Source organism: Parasteatoda tepidariorum, chromosome 8, assembly GCF_982258835.1.
Source record: "Parasteatoda tepidariorum strain Cologne lab strain chromosome 8, Ptep-v5.0, whole genome shotgun sequence".
NCBI classification, from domain to species: domain Eukaryota; kingdom Metazoa; phylum Arthropoda; class Arachnida; order Araneae; family Theridiidae; genus Parasteatoda; species Parasteatoda tepidariorum.
In genome coordinates, this window is record NC_141762.1 from 50,382,901 (window position 1) to 50,406,299 (window position 23,399).

At 30.0% G+C, this 23,399-nt stretch overlaps 2 protein-coding genes across 5 annotated transcripts in view; one reads left to right on the forward strand and one right to left on the reverse strand.

Annotated features, from left to right (window-relative positions):
• The window catches only part of LOC107456032 (protein qui-1), a 246,807-nt gene that overhangs the window by 62,517 nt on the left and 160,891 nt on the right, over positions 1–23,399 (forward strand). For 3 of the 4 annotated variants that reach the window (XM_016073796.4, XM_071181411.2, XM_016073797.4), the window contains one exon: positions 6,843–6,938. The exons of the other annotated variant lie outside the window; for it this stretch is intronic. The gene's annotated coding sequence lies outside the window, so the exon portion shown is untranslated. The remainder of the gene's footprint in view (positions 1–6,842; positions 6,939–23,399) is intronic. 4 annotated transcript variants of the gene reach the window in all.
• LOC147806140 (uncharacterized) lies at positions 14,590–16,531 on the reverse strand. The gene has a single exon (XM_087149555.1). It carries the CDS (start codon positions 16,529–16,531, stop codon positions 15,770–15,772), a length of 762 nt encoding a protein of 253 aa, XP_087005681.1. The 3' UTR covers positions 14,590–15,769.

The following is a 23,399-nucleotide window of genomic DNA, read 5'->3' on the forward strand; positions in this document are numbered from 1 at the left end:
TGAAAACATTGTCTATAAATTAATGATAACAGTGAAATTGGTTAACTTGTAGTTATTAATCATTTCCCTTTTTAACCCCTTCCTTCTCGCTCCCTTGAAAATGACGGGGTGAGTTATCGCTCGCTATTTCTCGCTCCCGTGATATTGACGGGCTGGAGTGTTCAGTAGTAGAGCGTCAATAAGAATAAAACTAATTCATTTCTTTTGCCCGGAAAACATTTTGTTTCTCATTTTACGCACCATATAGCAGTACCAGGATATTTTCAAGATAATTGTAAATAGTTATTCAAGATAATTGTAAATAGTCTATTTTAAACTAGATACTAACACTAATCAAATACGTGTGTTTGGCAAAATAGACACTTTTATGACAGATTTCTTGAAAAATAACCGATCGTTAAGGGGTTAATATCTCTAAAAAATACAAAAACAGAGCGGAAATTTTTAAAAAAAATTTTACTTTTAAAGGAATCTCTTTTGTTCAGTCCTGAAATTCCTATTTTAGTGTATTTAAAGTGCCATAATTAATCGGTGCATAAATATAAATAATTTTTATCAGTCAGAAAAAAAGCTATCTAAAAAAAGTCAACTAAGTCAACAAAAAATGTCAACTAAGGTTACTTTGGTCATCGGGATAACTTTGGACATTCTTAATTGGTTAGAAAAAAGTAGTTACTAATTGACCTTTTAGAGGTTTGTTAAATATCAGGGATGCTGGTCATCATATTAGTAAGATTGACATGGAAGTATTTCCATTCATTGATCATCAGTGTGAAAATAGGCAATTTGAAAAGTGACTGTTGAGCTAGCAACATGACCCCTTAGCTACTTTGATCCGTAAAGGTCTTAACAGTAGTTACTTGTAAATTCATACCTTAATTTTCATATAAATGTTTATTTGGAAAATATTACCCGTTGATCTATAGAAAAATTAAGTCACAATGCTTGCCCATCTCTATTTACATGCTGCAGTTTGTCAAAACGACAAACCTGAGATTGAAACTCGAACAGTGAGGAAGATTCTGACATGCCAGCACAGTTATGATTATTTATTCTACACTTTTATGATTATTTATTCAACAATTTATGATTAAGATAGAGAGATGGAAATAGAACAGAGCAAAACATTAAAACTGACGAAATCTGAACTTGTAGGCTATGGTTACAAAATTTCAGGCATTGTTTGGAAAAAGTTGTAAACATTAATGGGAACAGGAGACAAAAAGAAGTAATTCAATTTTTCTGAAGAAAAGAATGGGTGAATCCAGCATTTTTCTGACAATCATTGCTTTCATAATTCCTGGGAAACTATTAAGCGAAAAATTTTTGAAAATTGTTTTTCAGAATTCCTTCAAACAGCGTGTGTCAAGCATTAACGTATATAGTGTCCCCCCTTTTTTTAAAACAAATATTCTGCTAATGGTTATGAACTAAAATTGTAAGTCTGGAATCTTACAATTTATAGATTGTCTAGTATAGGCATAATTTATAAAAAAAATTAATATGTCTGCTTCGACTGTTCTTAGTTTATTTTTGCTCAATTTAACAGCATCAAAAAATTATTGCCAAAAAGTTGATTTTAGAGGCGGTATTCAATCGAAAAAAGGTAAAAGGTAATTCTATGGTAATTCTATGCTAAATGGTAAATGGTAATTCTATGCTAAAGTTACCTCGATTCTCGGAGTAGCTTTTGAAATCATGACTTTTTCTGAAGATATCATATATCGATTGATAAATAGAATTTGCATATCAAATATTGTAACAAATATGCTGATTAATTATCATGTTTAAGGTTCTTTACGTGAGTCACTGAGACTGACACTCAATACTTGAAAATACAATCATTAGAACTAAGTAGGTTCGAGGATGATTATTTGCGTGATGTAATGTTATGTTAATGTAATTTTTTTTATTAACATAAAATTACATCAAGGACTGAGTGTCAAGTAAATTACCAGATGTCCAGTTTTGTTTTAACAAGGACTGAGTGTCAAATGCTAACTCTGAAACTATTGATATCGGATCGGGTTAAAATGTTATTCATTACTTCAGTAGTTGGAATACTTTGAAAATAATACAATTTGTTCCTTGAAATATGACTAAAGGCCTGGTTTCTTAGGACAAGCGCCTTATCTGGGCATCAGCGTTAAGTTGACGTTACCCTGACGCCAACAAAATACTGGTTTGTTAGCTCGAGGCCTGGTATCTTAGGAGAAGCGTCTTAACTGGGCGTTAGCGTTAAGTTGATATAATTTTGACGCCATAAAAATACCGTTTTGTTAGCTCAGCGTGAGCAGTCGGTCCAACACAGACATTACCTCGCATTGCGCATGCGTTAATAACGTAAACAAATATTTATTTTGAATTTGTATTGATTTTGTGATTGTCGACCATTGCTTTAGAGAACAAATAATGACTTTGTCCTAAAAAAAACACATTATAGCTTAGCTAAATGAAGAAGAAAAGGAAAAAGAAGCTATGTTTAATGCTAAAATTAAAATCTTGGCTGATTTCAATGCTCTGTTGTTGGCTGTTGTCCGCCATTGCTTCTGCTGTTAACGTCACGTTGTAATCCAACTGCAATTGATTTGGACTGCAGTTGTCGTTCAAGCTAGAGCCCCTGAATTAGACAGGTCGACTCATCATCTGTTTTTGCTCCAAAGAGCTAACATAAGCACAATACTAACAAAATGCTAACTTGCGAAACTTTTTGCTCCAATATTGCTTGATAGGTCAGCTCTGATAGTATAGGAGCCTTAGTTCAAGCTGAGCTTTCGATGACGTATGCTGTCAAACTCATAAATTGACCAATCAGAGGTAAACGTTCGTTTCAAGCTGACGAGCTTAAGAACTGACAAGCTTGAGAACTAAAAGACAATAAATATCAATCTGCAAGAAATTCTATAATTTTTTTTAAAAAAGCCTTTATTATTCCTATTTCATTTTAATTTAAAGCATAATCATATACTGATATTTTCAACATTTGGTTTTTGCCATATAAGGAACTGTGGTTTAATGACAAGAATGTCATTTAATTTTTAAAGACAATGACCGGTTATCAACAAGGCATAATAATAACAAAGAAGTTTGAATTATTTTTGAAACAGATTAAATTTCATACTAAGTTGATTAAATTTAAAGTAAATTTAAAAGATTGCTTAAAATTTGAAGAGTTACTGATTTTTTTTTGCTGTAATCACTTAAATTAAATTGAATAAAAACATTACTTTCTGTTTTTAATAATTTGATAATAGTAGAGCTTAGGGGAAGCATTTTCAGGGTGGCTATAATGAGAAGTAGAAAAAAATGGTATCCGAAATGTTTTATTTTAGATTTGGAGGGAGGTTAGTATTGCTTTGCCTTATTTTATTTATCACTGCTTAATTTGAAATACAAATCACGGAAGCACACTGAAAACTAACATGGATTAGTTATGTTAAAATTCAAGTGAAAGCAAAAGCAATCCCATTAAATTAAAACATGCCCATACAAATAGCCACAACTTTGTTATTTTCCCTAATTAGTAAATAACCCTGAAAATGAAACTTAAATTTTTCTTACACTAAGCTCTTCTATTACGATTTAACTTTTGATACTTGAAACATAGGATTTGATAATTTTAAACAAATAAATTGATGAAATTAAATGCAATTAGTTTTGACCATGTCCGATAAAATAATGAATTTAAGTTTTTTATTCTTTTATTAATTTTTTAAAAATAATTTGAGCTAAACACAAGGAGTTCATTGTATTTAAAAAAATATAGGTTTGTAATTTATATATCTATAGTTATAAAAATGAATAAATGTCTGTCTGTGGATGTGTGTATGTCATTTATAGACTTTTAAAACATCCGACCGAAAGCTATTAAATTTGGCAGAGGGATAATTCAAAACACAAGGAAGGTCACTGTCGACATAAGAACATTCTACGGCAAACTGTTCGAGCGGGATCAATGAAAAACGAAGTGGGATTTTCTGATTGGTTAAGCACCAGGCATTATTTTACATTTAAATTAAGATAATTCAATAAACCACATATTTTACAGATAACATGAGTGATATTTGTAGCTTATAGCTTTATTTAATCAAAAAAAAGAGTTTGCTGTAAAGCACGTGGACTGCGTCACCAAATTTACATTTTTAAAGTTATCTAACACCGCATGTTTTTTTGCAATTATTTTTTCAAAAAGTGCTTCTAAAAAAGTATTTATTTAAAATCAGCGGTAATTGAAATGCAGAAAATCAATACTTATTAATAGTAATGTATTCAAAACCAAAATTAACGGAAAAGTGGTACTAATTTGTTTAGAAAAAAAGTAAAAAATTGCCATTCTATTAGTAACGCCTGCGATTTTTAATTAGTTTATTTTATAAGTGCTTATTTAAATAAAAGAAATACGCTTTGTACTAAAAGGTAAAATTTATAGAGTAAATGTACTTAGTCGTTAAGAAGAACAGTAAAAATTTGCGTTTCTATTATTGACGAAAATTATGCTTAATTAATGCTGGTAATATACATTAGTTGAAATAAAAAAAGTTATGTGCTATAACAAAAAAATAAGCTATGTATGTTAGAAATTCATCTAGGGGAACCGTAGAAAATTGTCCTACATACTTGACGTTTAATTATTATGGTGCTACTTACTACTGGTGTTATTTTAAATGGTGTTGTTTTGATAAGAGTACTACAATAGGTTTTTAATTGTTTCAAAAAGTATTTTTCCAGTGGTAGCAAAGATAGTGTATTAATATTTTAATGATTTAGAATGAAAAGAATTTTTTACACTACTACTTATAAACATTTTAAACTGTAACTGAAAGGTCTAGTAGAGAAATGGTCATGCTCTGAAATCCTTATCAAATTAATTATTTTTAATTCTGAGCATATTATTACTGTTTTAATTACTGTTAACATAATTATTTATTTATTATTTTTTTTTTAAATTTTGATTTGGTTTGTTGCCACAGATAAATGCTATGTTTGTTGCGTTGCAGACATATATCATAAGTACCGAATGTATTAAAATAGGTAGGGGAGAGTCGGGTAGCCCCGCCCACTTAAGGAGTAATTCTTATATTTCTGTATAATATTGAGTAATAATCAATATTTTTGTATGTTTCTATTGTTTTAACATCTAATTAAATAATGCAAAAAGAATAAACCAAAGAAAGAATAGTTTAACTTAAAAAAAATAGAAATTTAAAAAAACATGTTTTACAGCTCTTGTCAAAATGAGTCGGGTAGCCCCGCCCAGTTACAAAAATTATGTTTTTTGACTGTTTTTTCAGGTGTAAATGAAAATGACCAATGTATTGGCAATAGATAAACCTCATTTATCATTTTCATCACAAAATTATTTTATTTATTACATATTTTTATACTTTTAGTTAATTCTATCATTTGATATCAATCATTCAATAACAACAATATTTGTTGTTAAAAATGCATATAACATTCAAATTTGAAGCAATAAAATAATAATCTTTGCAACCGTACATTTATCGACGAAATCTCATTGGGCGGTGATACCCGACATTCATGTGAGCGGGGGCTACCCGAAATTCAATTTTTTTGTAAATTTGTAATTGCTCGAACAATTTTTCACATATAAACTTCTTTCTTCGTGCAAATAAAACTTACGACAGCATACTTTAATGCTGTATGTATAGAAAAAATCATTTTTTTAGTATTAAAAGGAAGTTTAATCGAAACATTCAACCAATTTTTCTTAATTTCATGACAAATGTATTCAACATATTTTCAAAACTGTTGTTTGCCATGTTAACAGCTGCATAAAAACTTGAAACTTTGAAAATAATCTTTTTTTTTAATATAACAATTAATGTCCGATGGCCTATTGACTTGATAAAATATTCTGTACACTTGAAATTGGCTGTGGGCGGGGTACCCGCTTCTCCCCTACAAAGTATTATATTGATATTTTTGCCCTACGAAAGGGATAAGAACAAGAGAAAATTGATAGTGGTAAAATTTGACTATTATAAGCTGACCACGAGCAACAGCATCACGCTAAGGGATGCAAAATACAGTTAATCTCAATTTTGATGGGGTGAACTATGATAAAACAGTTTTGCTTAGTTTAATAGCATAAAATCAAAGGGTTACAAGGGAAAGAGTTACAAATAATAATAAAAAGAAAAATATATTTTAGCTTTATTAAGGACATTGAAGGATTTAGTGGAAGAACCAGGTAAGTGACATTTTCAGAGACTGTAAGCTGAATACGAATTTTTCTTTAATGTTTTATTTCATTTACCTTGTACAAAGAGCGGGAAGTCATGTAATAAAAATAGCAGTAAATACAATATATTTGGTTGATGCTCTTGTCCTTTACTTTTATCTTTTAAATAATGAAGTAAAGATGTTTTATCACTAATCTTCTCAATTTTAATCAAAGTAATTTAATAATTGGGATGCAATTAACCATAATTAAATTTCTAAATTCTAAGAACATATCATTTAAATTTATCTAACTAAATCCTCTTTGTTATGACCAAATCGCTTAAAATACTGATAATGAGCTTAGGTATAATCAAATTTATTTGCATTTTCATTCCTTAATACTTGTATTTTTTAAACAGCTTTACTGGTTAGTTCACAAAGAATTCATGTTTTTTTTCGCAAAATTTTATCGAAAAGTGTTTATGAAAATTTCTAAATGCTTTCAGGCAACAATAGGAGAAAATAGTGATATTAGTGATAAAACAATAAATGTTAGCTGAAAATAACAATGCAATAAATATTTACACCAAATTCTATGTGTGCTCATTATGTGCATATTCTTCTTTATTAAGACTCTTTTGTAATCTTTGTTTCAGAAATTTGAAAACTTTTGCAGACTTTCAACGTCATTCATCCGAGCGTAAATTATGAAGTATCATTTCCAAACATCTTCGAGCAAAACTTTAACAAAGGTACGTTTAACTCATTGAATAAGTACAAGTGTATTAAAAACATTTTTTTATTCTATTTATTATTTTTCGATATCCTTTATTGAAAGGAAGAAATTAAAATTATAAGTTTATTAAAATTATAAGTTTAAGTAAATTTATTTTAATAACGGATATTTACTTAATTTAAATAATAATGATGTTATTATAACAATAATTATTCTAATTGTTTAATTATAATATTTAAAAACAGAATTTAAGAAATGTACGGTTAAATTGTTCTTCGAATTACTATAAATTTCAACATTTATTTGCATAATTTTTTTCTCGAATTATTTTATTCACCCTTACTTTAAAGTGGGTATTTCCATATTGTGATCTGTAGTTCTAAGGTACTAAACTGATTTTAAACCTACTATTTTTTTCATTTTGCGCTTTGAATTGCTTTACTTCCGTCATTTTTTTTAAAGTTTCTCGTGGGCCGTTAGCCCAGGAACTGCCAAGACTTGGTGACTACTTTGCTGCAGATAATGATTGATGCAGAAATTTCTCCACTTAATGAACAAAAACGGATAAGAGACTAAATGCATTATACTGAGTACTGTATAAATAAATAATTGCATTATTTTAAGATTGTTTGCATTGCATTCAATATATATATATATATATATATATATATATATATATATATATATATATATATATATATATATATATTGAATGCAATATAAATATCGCGTGTCCTAAGATAAAATAATTTGAATAACTAAGATAATTTAAAAACGCAACTTAAAAAAACCCGAAGAATCGATATTATTGCACGTTTTCTGTTTTCTTGTTTCGAAAGAAAGGAATGTATGCTCTACAAGTTAAATTAGCCAAAAGAGGGCACTGCTAATTTAGAAAAACTATAAAATAATGATTTTAAGAAGCAACTATTTGCAGTAATGAGATGTTGTAGCTTTAGGATCAAACATTTCAGGGGGAGAAAGTTCTGCTCTTATTCACAAAACATTGTTGATATATACAGCAGTGCCATCTGTTGACGAATTTTGTAATTTTTTTTTAAATTAAAATTTATACTCCTAAGCAAAACGTAGCACACTGTGGATTTTTATCTCTTCACATTTTTCGTCATTTATTTTTTCAAATCGCCGTTTATTTAAGCGTTTTTTCGCGTTTTGTAGCATAATTAACACCGTTTCATGTAACAGAAATGCTGGTTAGTTCTATCAAGAAGTACTCCACAAACACTAGTTTGGTCCAAGAGTTCGTCTGCCATCTGGGTTGAGTTCAAAATTACAAGGCTACTGAGTTTAACATTGAGAGTCGTAACCACAGAATTGGGTTGGTTGCTCTACGCTGGTAATACAATTATGAAATAAAATAACAATTCAAGGCGAAATTCGCAACATGACTGCTGGCGTCGTCTTCCAAGAAGTAAAATGGATCAAATCCGTAGAACTGTCATAAACTTAAGAAGCGCGATGTACTGAAAATTAGAGTGATAAGCATTGGTGTTTTCTTCAACTATGTATTTGTACCCATTGTCCTAGCCCGTACTAGGAAAACACACTAATACCATAATTTCCTTTTTGTTAAATAAAATGGGTATCAAAATATTTAGTGGTAGATAGTTTAACAGTGTATTTATTTTACGTTACGTATTAAATTATCCTTTGATAATTTAAATAAAATTAGTTACATAATTCAAATAAAGGAGAGTCTTTCTTACATTTTATGATGTAATTCATACTATTAATGTAACGTGATAATATACACCGTTTTATGCATTTTTAGCATACTTTTAATCTTTATTATAATTTTTCACCTAATTTCACCTTTTCCATCCATGTTTTTGAAGGTAAATACAATTAAAAAATAGTATGGTTTCATTCTTTATTGTCAAATAGAAAACTGATCTTTCATTTGAGCATAATGTAATGAAACTTTTATTTTACCAAACAAATAGTTTTTATTATTTTTTATTTAATAATAGAAAATTGCTTTTCCGGTTATACTACAAAGTTGTTGTTATACTCCACTTTAGTTGATTTTTTTTAAATGGAAAATTACTTTTAATTTCCCTGAAATTTTAATACATTTATTAACTTACTACACTGCTGGTGTTATTCTTTATTTTAAAATATAAATTATTTCCCATTTTACTACTATTGCATCAAAGTTCTTATTTTCCATGCTATTTTTTCGCATTTCTAATTTTACTGCATTTATTACAGCTGTCGTTTAACATTTTAATATGAATTGTTGGTTAAACTATACGTAATATATTTTGCCAACCTAAATGCTTCGGATGATAAATAAAAGCGCACGTTTGCAACAAAACAAAACTATCTTAACAGAAAGGAACTTTTACGGCATAATTAATTTTTTCTCCATATGCGACCGTTTCAAAAGGCTGGGAACTAAAAGAACATTTCCGAAATCACGAATATTCTGAAGAGGGGAAAAGGGAGTGGAGAGGAGGACGAAGATGAAGAAGTTTTCGAGGAAGAAGATGGAATTCAAAATGAAGTTTTCTTGCCTTCAAAACTGCAAAACACTTTTCTCTTCCTGGCTCGGAAAAGTTGGGAGAAAATAGGTTTAAAACTCTGCCGCAAACTTCTCAAACTGAACATTAAGACCATTTATTTTTTTTATTTCTAAACAGGCTGTTGGAAAAAATTTTCCAGTGACGTCACGCAGGGTTGTATGTAAATTTAAAGTCATTTAAATGTCGTTAAACATCAACTTAATGTACCTGTTAATGATAAAATATCAAGTAAGTTACTAACAATAAATTAACTAAGCAAAGTTTGAAAGACATTAAAGTGTTTTTTTTTAATGAATTTTCAAAATAAAGCAAGTTTTTAACTCTTATAATAATAAAGTATTGTGGGAGTTATTAGAGCTCGCTTGCAATAAATACTGTTTTTTTTAATTAATACAAATAGTACAATCATGTATTACATAAAACTTCCTATAACATTATGTATTGTTTTAATACTTTATATTCTATCATTTCCTATAAAAAGTTTCTTATCCTCAGAGACGAGTGTTTATATTTACGAGAAAAATATTTTTTTTGAAAACTTTTTTTACTTTTATTTCATTCCCTATAAACTTTTGTGTTATCCATGTTAAAAAAGCAATTGTTAATGATGCAACTACTAGTTAAATTATCTTTATTCATGCTTTAATTATATTTTTGTTTTGTTTCAAAATACCATACCAAAGAGTTTAAAAAATAAACTTTATACCACACCTAAACTAACTGTAAACAATTTGCCTACGATTCAGATAAAAAATGCTGTCCAAATATTGTCGTGTGTCACAGTTTCGACCATAATCTTTCTAATAATAAAGACAAATTTAACTAATTACTTTTTTTGACATCACAACACGCAGCAACATTCTAATGAGAAAGACAATGTACTTGTCTCCGTTTTATCATAATATGAAAACAAACATTTCGTATTTATTATTAGTTTATTAGTACATATGATAGCATATATTTTTTTCTTCTTATGATTAATGGAATAGCTGCAAGTGACGTAGTGTTGGTATCTTGATCCTGATTGGTTGCTTAAGAGTGGCATTTGTTTATGTTATCAAATGCTCTTTCCATTCTATTTCGAGTAAGTCAAGCCCGTCAGACATCAGTGCTCTTAAGAGAGACATTCTAATTTCTTTCACGAGGATTTCGATTCTTTCACTGAATAATTCTTACTTAACACAAAAAAAGGCATAAAGCCATGTAGGACATAAAAAAATTAATTATGCATCAAAGGTATACAAAACAAAAATATATCAGGCGACTACTATAAAATGCATAAATATATAATAAATATAATTAAAGTAAATAACGTAGAGGGGAAATAACTATATTTTAAAAAAATCGATGTGTGATACGGAGTTGTATTTAATAAACTTCACATTAATTCAGATTCTAACTTATATGGAGAGAAATAGCTCGACTTAAACACGCCATTTTGTTTATAAACGATCAGGTGGCGTGGAGTTCATAGGTCAGTGTATCAATGATCTTCTTCTTTCTAAAGTGCCAACACTCAATTAGTAGGTATTTTGCTGAAAACTTATCGTAATTGTTAACCTAAAAGGTTTCCAAGCTGCCAAAGTTAACTCGTGTTACTTAACACCGAATTTATTATAATCGAATAATACAGCAATATTCACCGAATACAGTACGGTAAAAATTATGAACTGCAATGACATCGCATAGATTCTAATATACAAATAAATCATTCTAAATTCTATAAATAGATATTATTAATTTATTAGCTTTTTCTCATTTCTGATATTAAGAAATTTATATTATTTTTTAATTAACTTGCTGAATACCTTATCTTCGTACGGGGTGAAAGAAAAATAATTTTTAAAAAAATCGGCATCAATAAACACTAAGAAATCATTCACCAAACTGAAAGACCCATACATACAACAATCCATTAAGCTAAAATAAATCGTCGTATTATTATTATTTATTTCCCTTTTCGGTGGGTTAATATAATTAGATTAAGTAAAACATTCTCTTAGAAGTTTATCCCATCAATATAAAGACATTCAGTAGTCAATATAAAGACATTCATAGCTAGATTCAGTGTCATCTGACATATTGCTATTGCTCAAGATCAACTCATGATATTCAAACACTACTACAATACTTATACTGCCGGTACTTATAATTTTCAGTGAGTCATAAAAACTTAATTCCGTGGCAATTACATCAGATATGTTGGTACCAATATTAGTATGTTTGTTACCTAATTAAAAAACATCATCTAACATAGTACCAATAATAACTATTGTTAAAATTAATCAATCACCATTGTCGTCTATAGCATTATGGCAATTTTTTATGGTTTGAATGAACAACTAAGTACCATTTCGCCATTAATTTGACTTTGATTTGTATTAAAATTTTTTATTTTCATTTCTATTTATTGCCAAAATATTTTAATTGTAATTTGCAAAAATGATTAGTAACGGCATTATTGTATAATCTTTTTTGGTAAACGAATACCAGTACTCAATTCGAAGCTGTAAAAACTCACTTTTACCTCATGAAAAAATACATATATTAAAAACATGGTTTGAAAACCAAGTTCTGTATATTTGTATTTTGACTTTAGTTGTCGTATCTTGCCTTCATCTACAGTCTGCAAGAAGATTTCGTACAGTAGTTTAATATTTAATCTTTAATATGAAGCACATTCATATAATTGGAGCTCTGTACAATGGTTTTGAAACGTTTGAGGTAAGCGAAGATAGCTCCTTCGAGATATTAATATTTTATTAAACATATTTACATTTATATACAAGTTGGTTTGATTTACAAGAAGCATCATCACAGCAGGTGATGAGAGAAATACTGACTGGCTGTCATGTGCGTGCTGGTATTTATACAATTCTAATATGATGACATCAGAACTCTTATTTCAGTTCACTTCCAAAATAAGTAAAAACACAATTGATTAAAGACAAATAGATAACAATATGAAATAAACTTGATTTTACGATGAGCGGCGAACCTATCACCACACAGTATCCCCCCAGTGTCAAAGTCACGATACCAATAATGATTGTTTCAAACAATCATAAAATACAAAGTAGTAAATTCAAATATACTTCTTAATTACGAAGAAAAAAAATTTAACTTGGAAATTGGAATACAATTAATAGATACAAAATATTTAGATGCTTTTATATTCCATACTCTTTAACAAAATATTTTGGGAAATGCACACAGCGACCAGATTTTGTTACAATTGGCTTTTCTTCCTTTGTTGGAAATAATTGCTTTTTGACCATTGGAATTTTATTTATTTTTAATTTCTCATAAATTTGAAAAGCTGGTTTAATTCTATCTATTGAGACAGTTATTTTCTTACCATGAAAATCAATAATAAAGGTTTTATCAGAACGTTCAATTACCCGGTGTGGTCCGGTGTATGCAGGGGATAGTGGAAGACGAATTTTATCTACTTTTAAAAAAATATGAGAACAAGATTTTAAATTAGGATTAATGTAGAACTTATTTTTACTGTGTGCTGATGCTGGTACAGGACTTAATTTTCTCATTGCGGCCATTAAATTTGTAACATAATTTTCTGTTACTGGTGGAGATAAAGAATTTGAGTTTAAAAGATCCGAAGGTAGACGTAAGGAAGTACCATAAACAAGTTGTGCACAAGTTGCATTAATATCAGCTTTTAAAGCTGTGCGAATACCTAATAAAACAATTGGTAAAATTTCGGTCCATTTATTATTTTCCTGCGCTATTATAGAACTTTTGAGTTGTCTATGAAATCGTTCTATCATTCCATTACTTTGCGCGTGATATGAAGTAGTATGGATGTGGTTACTGCCTAAGATATTAGTGAGATTTCGAAAAAGAGTTGATTCAAAGTTTCGGCCTTGATCGGTAGTTATAGTAACGGGAGTGCCAAATCTAGAGATCCAACCGTGAATAAGTGATTTTGCGGTGGTCTCGGCAGTCATATCCGTAGTAGGGATAACTTCTGGCCATCTCGTGAATCTATCTATTATTGTAAGGCAGTATTGCTTACCTTCAGAAATAGGAAGTGGGCCAATAAAATCCAGATGGATATGGGAAAATCTTGCGTCGGGTTGAGCAAATGTACTAAAAGGAGCTTTAGTGTGTTGAAAAACTTTAGCTCGCTGATATTTCTCACAAGAACGAACTTTATTTTTGATATCCACTTTCATGTTGGGCCACACAAATCGTTTAGAAATTAAATTTGTAGTTGAATATATTCCAGGATGAGAAAAATAATGTAAATTATCAAAAATAATTTGCCTGTATGATTTTGGAATAAAAGGTCTTGGATACTTAGTTGAAAAATCACATATTAAATTAACATCTTCCAAAGAAAAGTAATGTTTTTCTAATTTTAAAGATGAATTATTTGAATTTAATATTTCTTTTAATTCTGAATCTTCATTTTGTTCCTGTTCTAGTTTTTTAAAGTCTATTAATGGAGGTTTTGAAATTGCATTCATTTCTATTCGCGATAGAGTATCAGCAACTGAATTAGATTTTCCTTTTACATGTTTAATATCAGTTGAAAATTGAGAAATATAATCAAGATATCTGAATTGGCGTGGGGAGCATTTTTCAAGTTTTTGTTTAAACGCATAAATTAAAGGTTTTTGGTCAGTAAAAATAGTAAAACTTCTACCTTCAAGCATGTGACGAAATTTTTTTATTGACGCGTATATTGCCAATAATTCGCGATCGTATGTTGACCAATTTTGCTGACTTTTATTTAATTTTGTTGAGAAAAATGCAATTGGTTCCCACTCATTATTTTGATATTGCATTAAAGAACTGCCGATTGCAAAATCCGACGCGTCAGTCCACAGACTTAAATTAGCACCAGGTTTAGGATATTTTAATAGAGTTGCATCGGCTATTGCTTGTTTTGCATTAGAAAAAGATTTGTTTGAAGTATCGGTCCAAATTAACGGTAAATCAGATTTTTTTGATGATTTGTTAGATTTCTTAATATTTCGTTGTCCTTCTAAAAACGTGGTTAAAGGTGATAAAATATGAGCTGCATTAGGTATAAAGCGTCGATAAAAATTAAATAATCTTAGAAATCTACGTAATTTGGTAATCGTATTTGGTTTTGGAAAATTTAGAATTGCATTAACGCGATCATTTAAAGGTTCAATGCCTTTTTCGGAAATTTTAAAACCTAAAAATTGTAAACTATTCTGACCAAATAAACATTTAGAGGGATTTATTGTTAAACCGAAATACTGCAGTCTATCAAAAAGTGATTTTAAATATTTTATATGCTCTTCGGGAGATTCGGAAGCTATTAATATATCATCTATGAAAGCGTAAACGCCTTCCAAGCCTCTAGTTACTTCGTCAATAAAGCGTTGGAAAGTACTGGCTGCATTGCAAAGTCCGAATTGCATACGAGTACTTTCGAATAATCCGAAAGGAGTTATTATTGCAGTTTTATGTACATCTTCATGGGCTATAGGTATTTGATGGAAAGCTCGAATTAAATCAATGTGAGAAAATATTTTAGTTCCATGTAGTTCACTAGTAAAATCAATAATATTAGGAATTGGATATTTATCTTTAACAGTTTGAGCGTTTAAAGCTCGATAATCACCTACTGGACGCCAGTCCAAACTATTTTTCTTGGGAACTAAATGTAAAGGTGATGAAAAATTACTTTTGGATGGGCGCATGTGGCCTAAATCTAACATATGTTGAAATTCCATTTTCGCTATTTTTAGCCTATCAGGCGCTAGACGCCGAGGTTTAGCAAAAACTGGTGAACCAAAAGTTTCTATATGATGTACAACATTATGCTTAACAATTTGGTCTGAGCAAATAGGTTTCGTTATTTCAGGATATTCGTTTAACAATTTTTCATAAAAATTTTCACCAAGAACAGTTTTAATTGAAATAATGTCAGAATTTTTAAAAATACAATGAGAATTTAAATTAGTAGTAATATCATTTAAGCAACGTTTTCTAATATTAGGTTTAAGATTAAAATAGTATAAAAAATCTGCACCTATAATATGATTAGTTATATCACAAATATAAAATGGAAAATTAAACTTTCGTCTAAGACCGAAGTCTAAAGTTAACAATTTCTTACCGTATACTTTTATGATGGTATTGTTCGCAGCTTTAAAAGTCTGAATAGGAGAAAGAGTTTTTTCTTTTTTATTTGCTGGAATAATTGAGCAGTCACTTCCGGTATCCACTAGAAATTGTTTGTTAGTTTGTCTATCTCTAACAAAAAGGCGACAATTTGTTGGAGGCAAGATGTTAGTCGCATTCACTCTTGCCTTTCTTGGTTTTTCTGGTAGATGCAGGGTTTGACACACTTTCTAGCATCAGATTTAAATTTCCTATGATAGAAGCACATTTTGGAGTTTCGATGTGGAGATGAGGATTGGCTTTGACGATTACGAAACTGTGCATAATTCCGGTTGCGAGACCTGCTGCGTGTCCGCAATGCAGCTACTTCCTTTCGTAGAGCTCTAACTTCTTCTAAAAGTTCAAAGGTGCATTGTTGGTTTGAAGAAACTTCGCTAACTTCACTTGAAGTTGACACTTCCATTACTTTATCAGCGATTTCTACTGCTCTAGTTGAACTTAGTGAAGGGATTGCGGCCAATATCGACTGAACATGCTGCGGTAGCTGATTTAGAAATAGTTCCAAAAGTAGAGAATCTGAGATTTCGTGGGATTCAGCTCTTCTCTGCATAGTGCGCAAGAGTTCAGTAGGCTTTCTATCTCCTAGTTGCTCTCCGGAGAGTAAACGTCGAATTTCCTGGGACTTTGTTTCCCCGCAGCGTGCAATAATTTCTTCTTTCAGCTTTTTGAAAGGATCTTCTGCGTCAGGAGTTATAATGACGTCCCTTACAACTGCGGCTACTTCAGGAGGTAGATGGGCGAGGCAGTAGTTAAACTTTGTTTTGCTTTCCGTAATCGGCTTCGGTGTCGCAAGCTGGAAAGTTGCTTCAACCATATGGAACCACAGGTGTGGATCAGTGATATTGAAGATAGGAATTTTTACTGCAGATGATTCCGTCATAGTTGCAGTTTCCTATTAATCCAATGATCAAAAACAGGAAAGATCAAAAATAAAAGTTACTTGTCGTCAGACATCCGGGTCACCATTGAGGTAAGCGAAGCTAGCTCCTTCGAGATATTAATATTTTATTAAACATATTTACATTTATATACAAGTTGGTTTGATTTACAAGAAGCATCATCACAGCAGGTGATGAGAGAAATACTGACTGGCTGTCATGTGCGTGCTGGTATTTATACAATTCTAATATGATGACATCAGAACTCTTATTTCAGTTCACTTCCAAAATAAGTAAAAACACAATTGATTAAAGACAAATAGATAACAATATGAAATAAACTTGATTTTACGATGAGCGGCGAACCTATCACCACTATAACCTATCACCTATCTATATTCATTGGACATAAACATCTTCTCGTGGTTTAAACTTTGCCAAAGTATTAATAGGAGATTTAAAATAAGCAACTTTAGGTACCTAAATTCTAAAACTAAAAATTTTGTTACTAAATTTCGATTAAAAACCTTTTAGTAAAACAAATGAGACGATAAATATTCCAAAATGTTAGAGAACAAATCGAGAATTATTATTCATATATTTTTTCATTTGAGAAAGTAAACTGTAACTTTTGAAAATAACTTTAAATAAAAGGAGTTACTTTATAAGAAGCTTTAACTTATCTTTTAAAGGCATAATTTCAATCCTGAACATCAAACAAGAAAATCCGTATATTTTTGGTAAAACGACCTCAATGATGGTCTTATTATTTGAATTATACATATTTCTGCTAGCTTCTTTATTCCTCTGTATCAGTATTTATGTAATTAAGCTGTAATTTCAAAAATACGCTTAATTTAATTTCAAATCGAAGCTTTGACATTGTCTTGTTCATCAATTGTAGGCTAAATGTTATTGAATGAAAGATTCGTGTGTTTTTTTCTCAAGCAAAATTTATTTTCTAAAAAAAAAATGAAGAAAAAAAATTCTTTGCTCACGAACTCTCAATCCATTATCTAAAAAATATATTAAAAAAATTCTTTCCTTAAAAAAAAAAGAGTCTTCCTCATAAAAATCGCATTTTCTCCCTCTAAATCGTAAAGAACTGAAGTTAATCTCATTGGTGAAGTATACGACAAAGGAAAGTTTTTAAAAAGATGGATTCATTCGACATTTCTTTCAGCGATTTGGCAACATCAATGGAAAAGCTTAATCTTTTTCAATAGGATCTCTTTCAGAAACTTCACACTTCCGTGGCTGTCATAAATCCCTTCAATACTTTTCTTTTAAAATATTGCGCCAAAGAAACGCAGAAAAGGATCGCCAAACTTGTAAAAGTGAGCTCTTTTAAATGAAAGAAAAAAAGGAGCTAGAAGCTGGTTTCAAGGAAGCGTGTGAGCAGCAGAAAGCAATATCGTATGTTCCTTTTTCTCCCTGGGAGTGAAAATTCTCGACTTTAGCAGGCTACAAAAGAGTTTTCGTGTGTGGAAAACTCTCATATAGCAACATCACGCGAAGCATAACGTCTCTTGGCTATTTTATGCTCGCACGATATTGAAAGAGGAGAATAATTCTCCAGGGAGCTATTTAATTCTCTGAAGTGTTTAGTTGCAGGCGAATATTTTGGCTGCTAACAAACTGTTAATACGAGATCTTTCATTCTTTACATTTCATTCATGAAAAAAAATTAAATTCATTGAAACATGTTTTTCACTACTTAGTGAAAGTTAAAAGGAATGGAAAAAGTTTGGATACTAAATTAAAAATAATATCTGTACCAGATAAAATAATTCAATAAGAACCTGTTAATTTTTTGCACTTAAGAATTGTATATGAGATTTAATATTTGAAAAGAAGTTAGCATTTTTAGTAAGATAAACATAATTTCCAAACATCTAAGAGATTTATAAGACGCAAGGGCTGGGACAGAGTCACGTGGCTTTCATGTACACTAGCTAGAAGTTCAACTTAGCATAATAAGTGAAAACTTTCTTCCAAATAGGAAATTTAAAAAAAAATAGATTAGTATTTTAATTACAATAAAATATATATTCTTAAAATTTCTAGTTAAAAATGGAAATGCTTATATTTTTTTTGACAGTTGTATAGCTTTCTGCAGTATCAGGTGGCTTACGAATTTCTAAATTCGTATATGTAATTAGCTTGATCCATTAACGCCAAAATTATTTCTACTTAATATATTCCAATGAATCTTTCATATCCAATTTATTATGATCTAATAAGAGTTTATAACTTAAAATTTAAATATATTTTGAATTAATTTAAAAATTACAGCCAGTCCACATTTGAGGACACTGGGCCATCCAGTGAGAAAATGATCTCTCTTGGATAAACATACAAATATTGTGGTTAGTTCTTATTTCAATTGTCTCTTTATTTTTTTTTTGGTATAAAATAGGTATAAATTGTATCATTTCTAAAAGCTAAATATAATTTTAGACTTCTGATAATGTTTGTAAACATTATTATTAAACATGTAATGTTTGTAAGTATTACTTTATTTAATTTTTGAATTACAAAAAAATATCAATATGAAAATAACCAGTGCAAGTAAATGAATAATGACATGTGATTTCATTTCATATTTGACATTGTGATTTCATATATATATATATATATATATATATATATAAAGCATTTAAAATATACACTGAATTTTATACTAAATAATTGCTTAATTTACAATTACTATGCAACTTTGCTTCTCCCTTTTTGCTATTGTATATCCAATAGGATTGTACTTCACTACAGAAGTAGAGGCTGATCATTTGCCGTCTACTCGATCTAGCTGGCCTTTCTACAAATATACTACGGCAATCTCACGTCGAACATAATTTATTGAAATCTGCTTCTTACTCTCTTTTTTGTTCATAGTTTTATACGAAATGCAAACATTCACTACCTACGTGTCAATCATTCCTGTAAATAAACACCAACACCATTTTCGCCCCACATTGATATAGTGTATTTTTCTAAGAAACAGTCATGTAGATCCCCATCACCCATGAAAGTGTTGTACTCAAATATGATTTTTGATTACGGAGCAGGTACTCTTTCCTTTTGTACTTTGCACCACCACATTGTTTGCTCCACAGGATTTATTTTTTCGAAGTTCGTTGCAATTGTAACTGATTTATTATCATTCCACCCGAATCCTGCTCATCAACCTAAGATGGAATTAAAATGATAACTGACTCAATTTATCCTGAGAGCAAATATTCCTGAGTTATTGTAAGAAATCCTATCCTACTATAAGAAATTTACGGGGTGTAGTATTGTATTGAAATTTTGAGAAAAAAATCTGAAGATTTGAAAAACACGTACAAGGTGTAATGGTGTAATAATGTCCTAAAATAAAGGAAATAATATTTTTTTAAAAATGTCCGCTATTTCTATAATTCCCTTACTCTATCAAAATACAAACAGGTATGCATAATTAAATGAATAAAAACAAATTCTGAAAAATTCCTTGAAATGTGTGTGAAAGGCCCAGTGTCCTCAACTGAGGACGGTGAAATATAATGTTATATAAAAAGAAAAGGAACTTTTTAAAGCAAATTTATATAGCTTTTTATGCTGAAATACACTCTTAGGAGAAAAGCTGTAATAAATAAAATAATTTGCTTTAATTTTATTTGATAAAACTGCATAAAAAAAGAAGAGGCTTGCATGAGGAGAGAAAAATCACAAAATGGCGATACTAATCGTGGTTTAAGATAAGTTTTTGAGAAAATTTTGGTTTATAGAAAAGGGGGTATGAGGTAAGGTTGGGATTTTGAGGGATGGCTGAAAGTTAAACCCGCTTTTCAGGGGGGGGGAATAAATTTATCGCGGGTATAAGAATACTCACCTAAATGTCGATAGAAGGCTAAAATTAAGTAGAAGAAAAGTGTAAGAATATAGGCAGAAAATTAAAAAAATGAAATTCCTTAAACATTATAATTTATTGTTAGATTTTAAAAAATATATAATTAATGAGGAGAGTTCTCACCTCAAAGGGGTGGAAATATGTTTTTTATATATTACTAGACCCTAAAACAGATTTTTTTTATAAATTTCAAAAATTCTATTGATTATTCAGCTTCCTTTTCTCAATTGAAAAACTGAGAGAAAATTCATTCCAATGCAGTAGTCATGATTCCATTATTTTTAATTTTTAGATTTGTATGGAATTTGTCGCAAAATTGTTTTTAGTTTTTAAAAAAATCCTATCAGAAATCTTTTATTTTATCCAAAAAGATAACTAAAAATAAACAAGATTTTTTAGGTTCTCCCTGAAAAAAAAACATAATTCCAGGGAAAAAATGCATCGCAAAATACTGGTTCATATTCAGCACCCCTAAAAATATAAATATTAGGGGGACCGGAAAGTAATGTAGATTCTGGACATTAAATATTCGTTAGTCTTAAAAACCAAATCCTTTTTTCGATCCATTTTGATTCATTGTCGATGCAGCATTGAAATGTTGCTGCTAACTAGAGTGAATACATTACTGATTAAAAATAAAATCTCGACAACAAATATCAAATGCATCGAAACGACATTACTTTTCGGTCCCCTAATATAAAAAAATATAAAAACTTTCACAAATTTTCCTCGTTAAAATTCTTTATTGCTTAAAATATATAAATAAGTAGATTCTTATCAAAGATAACATTAATACTACTTCAAAAGTTTCCTATTCCTTATTCATACTTCTTTTAAAATGTCCATTGATAGTCATCATTCGGGTATCAGATAAGGCAGATGTGTGAACCTCTCTTTCCAACCTTACTACCACAGTAAGAAGGACAGATAGTAAAGAGAGAGAAGAAGCCTGGACCTTTCTGAAGATTCGAACCTTGGACCTTTCTGACATAAGGTCACCTACCTGATCACAATACAGATCGACCGACTGTTATTTAAACTAAGAAGGGGAAAAAAAGTATTAACGCAGTATAAAAAGACGAAAAATAATTCCATTACTTAATTTCCCGTTCATTTTCTAGAATTCCCCAAATCATTCATTATTGAAAAGTCACAACAATATGTGACGGGATGTCCACCCTATTACTATTTCCTGACAGAGGAGTCACCTGTGTCGGAAAGGCGAAGAAGTAGAAAGGGATGGTGGCTATTTCGATCGAATCTCTTTTAGTCGATATAGCTGGGGACGTACCGCTTATATATTGAACGAGGACAAGATGGACAGGCGGAATAAGTTTTCGTTCCGATTTATTCTTTCTCCGAATATTTCCGGTAAAAAGATACTTTTTTCTGGAATTTATTTTATGGAAACTGTTCTTAAAGGAAATTCAATTCTATTTGTTAGTTTAAGTGATTCTTGGTTTTAGAGTTTTATTTCCAATGTTTGTTGCTGTTTTAACCACTTTTTTTAGCAATACTGTTTTAAACTACTGTTTAAAAAAAATCTAAGTCGTACTTTTCAAAATTTTCAAAAAAGGAAATTAATATAAGTTAATGTGTACTATTTGTGGTTAATATTTGGGTCATAATTTATATCTTGTTTGTAGTATGAGAAATTTCAAAGTATTGAATTCTATCTGTGATACGTTTTCCTTGAAATATTTGGACTGTTTATTTTCAGCAAAATTAGGTAAATAAAGTGTCATAATTAAGATTATATTTAAAACCTAAAAAATGGATAGACAAAACGTTTTTTTTATACCATTTTGCACGTAGTATGGCACTTTAATTAAAAAAATTTAATCTTGAGGATAACTTCTTAAAGTTTCCCATAGTGCTAAAAAGCTCATTTTCAAAATCTAAAATAGCGCAACAACTTCTTAAATTAAGTGCTGATTACTATTTTTGATTTGCAGGTAAACTTTTGAAGTCAATATTGAATTTTTCTTTTTTTCTCAACCTTTTTTTATAGAATTAAAACTATGTAAAAGACTTAGTATTTGAGTTGTTTTGTCTCAAAAGTCTGAACTTAAAAATAACTTGTTTGTGAGCTTTGTGTTCTTAGATAGGTCAGATAGGTTCTTAGAGATAGGTCAAAGTGTGTGCTTAAAATTAGCTCGAAATGCATATTTGAAAAATGGACTCAGCTCAAAATTTGTGTTTAGGAAATAGACGGATCTCAAAGTGCGGGGTTAAGAAATGAACGCAGCTTGTAATGCGTGTGTAAGAAAATAAGACAAAGCTAATAGACATTCAATAGCTAATAGAAAATAAGACATTCCGTTTTCCATTTTTCTTCCATGAAAATTGCCCTTTTTCAAAACGAGTAAACTATTCAATCAAAACAAACTAGTTTTGTGAGGTTGTTTGGTGGCCTAAATCACTTAGTATATATATTTTTTCTTCTTCAAATTAGTCCATTTTTTACAAGGTTGTCGTATGTTCCAGAACTTTGTCTTGTAATGATTATGCTTAAAGTTTAAAAAAGTATGGGAATGAATGTATGGAATTCTGCGTTTAATTGTTAAATATTTTGAACATAGAAAAGGCCCTTTTCTAAAACATGATTTCCATTTCTAAAACAAGTATTTCCAGTTCCTTCTTCATTTCTTTGTCTTAAACTTGCATTTTGATCTCCGTCCAGGATTAAAAGCTCGTCGATGCCGATTTGCTCCTACTTTGCCGTATCAAAAGATAGTGTATTCAAATCACGGCCGGGTCATCAAAAATGCAAGTGGCGAAAATGCAGACAGAACATTTAGCTTGCAGATTAGTTAGTGTGTTATCTTTCTCAGCAAAAATGAAAACCCAACCTTAAAGAATCTTGATGGCCTATTTAAACTCTTCCGAAAACTTTCAACTTGATGGCAATGGCTTTTGATTAGACTTAACATGAAGAAAAGAAAAGAAATGAACGGTTCTAAAAAATACATTCAGCTTTA

What these genes read in the sequence shown, in the direction of transcription:
- LOC147806140 (XM_087149555.1), bottom strand. Translation starts at nt 16,531, where the DNA reads ATGACGGAATCATCTGCAGTAAAAATTCCTATCTTCAATATCACTGAT.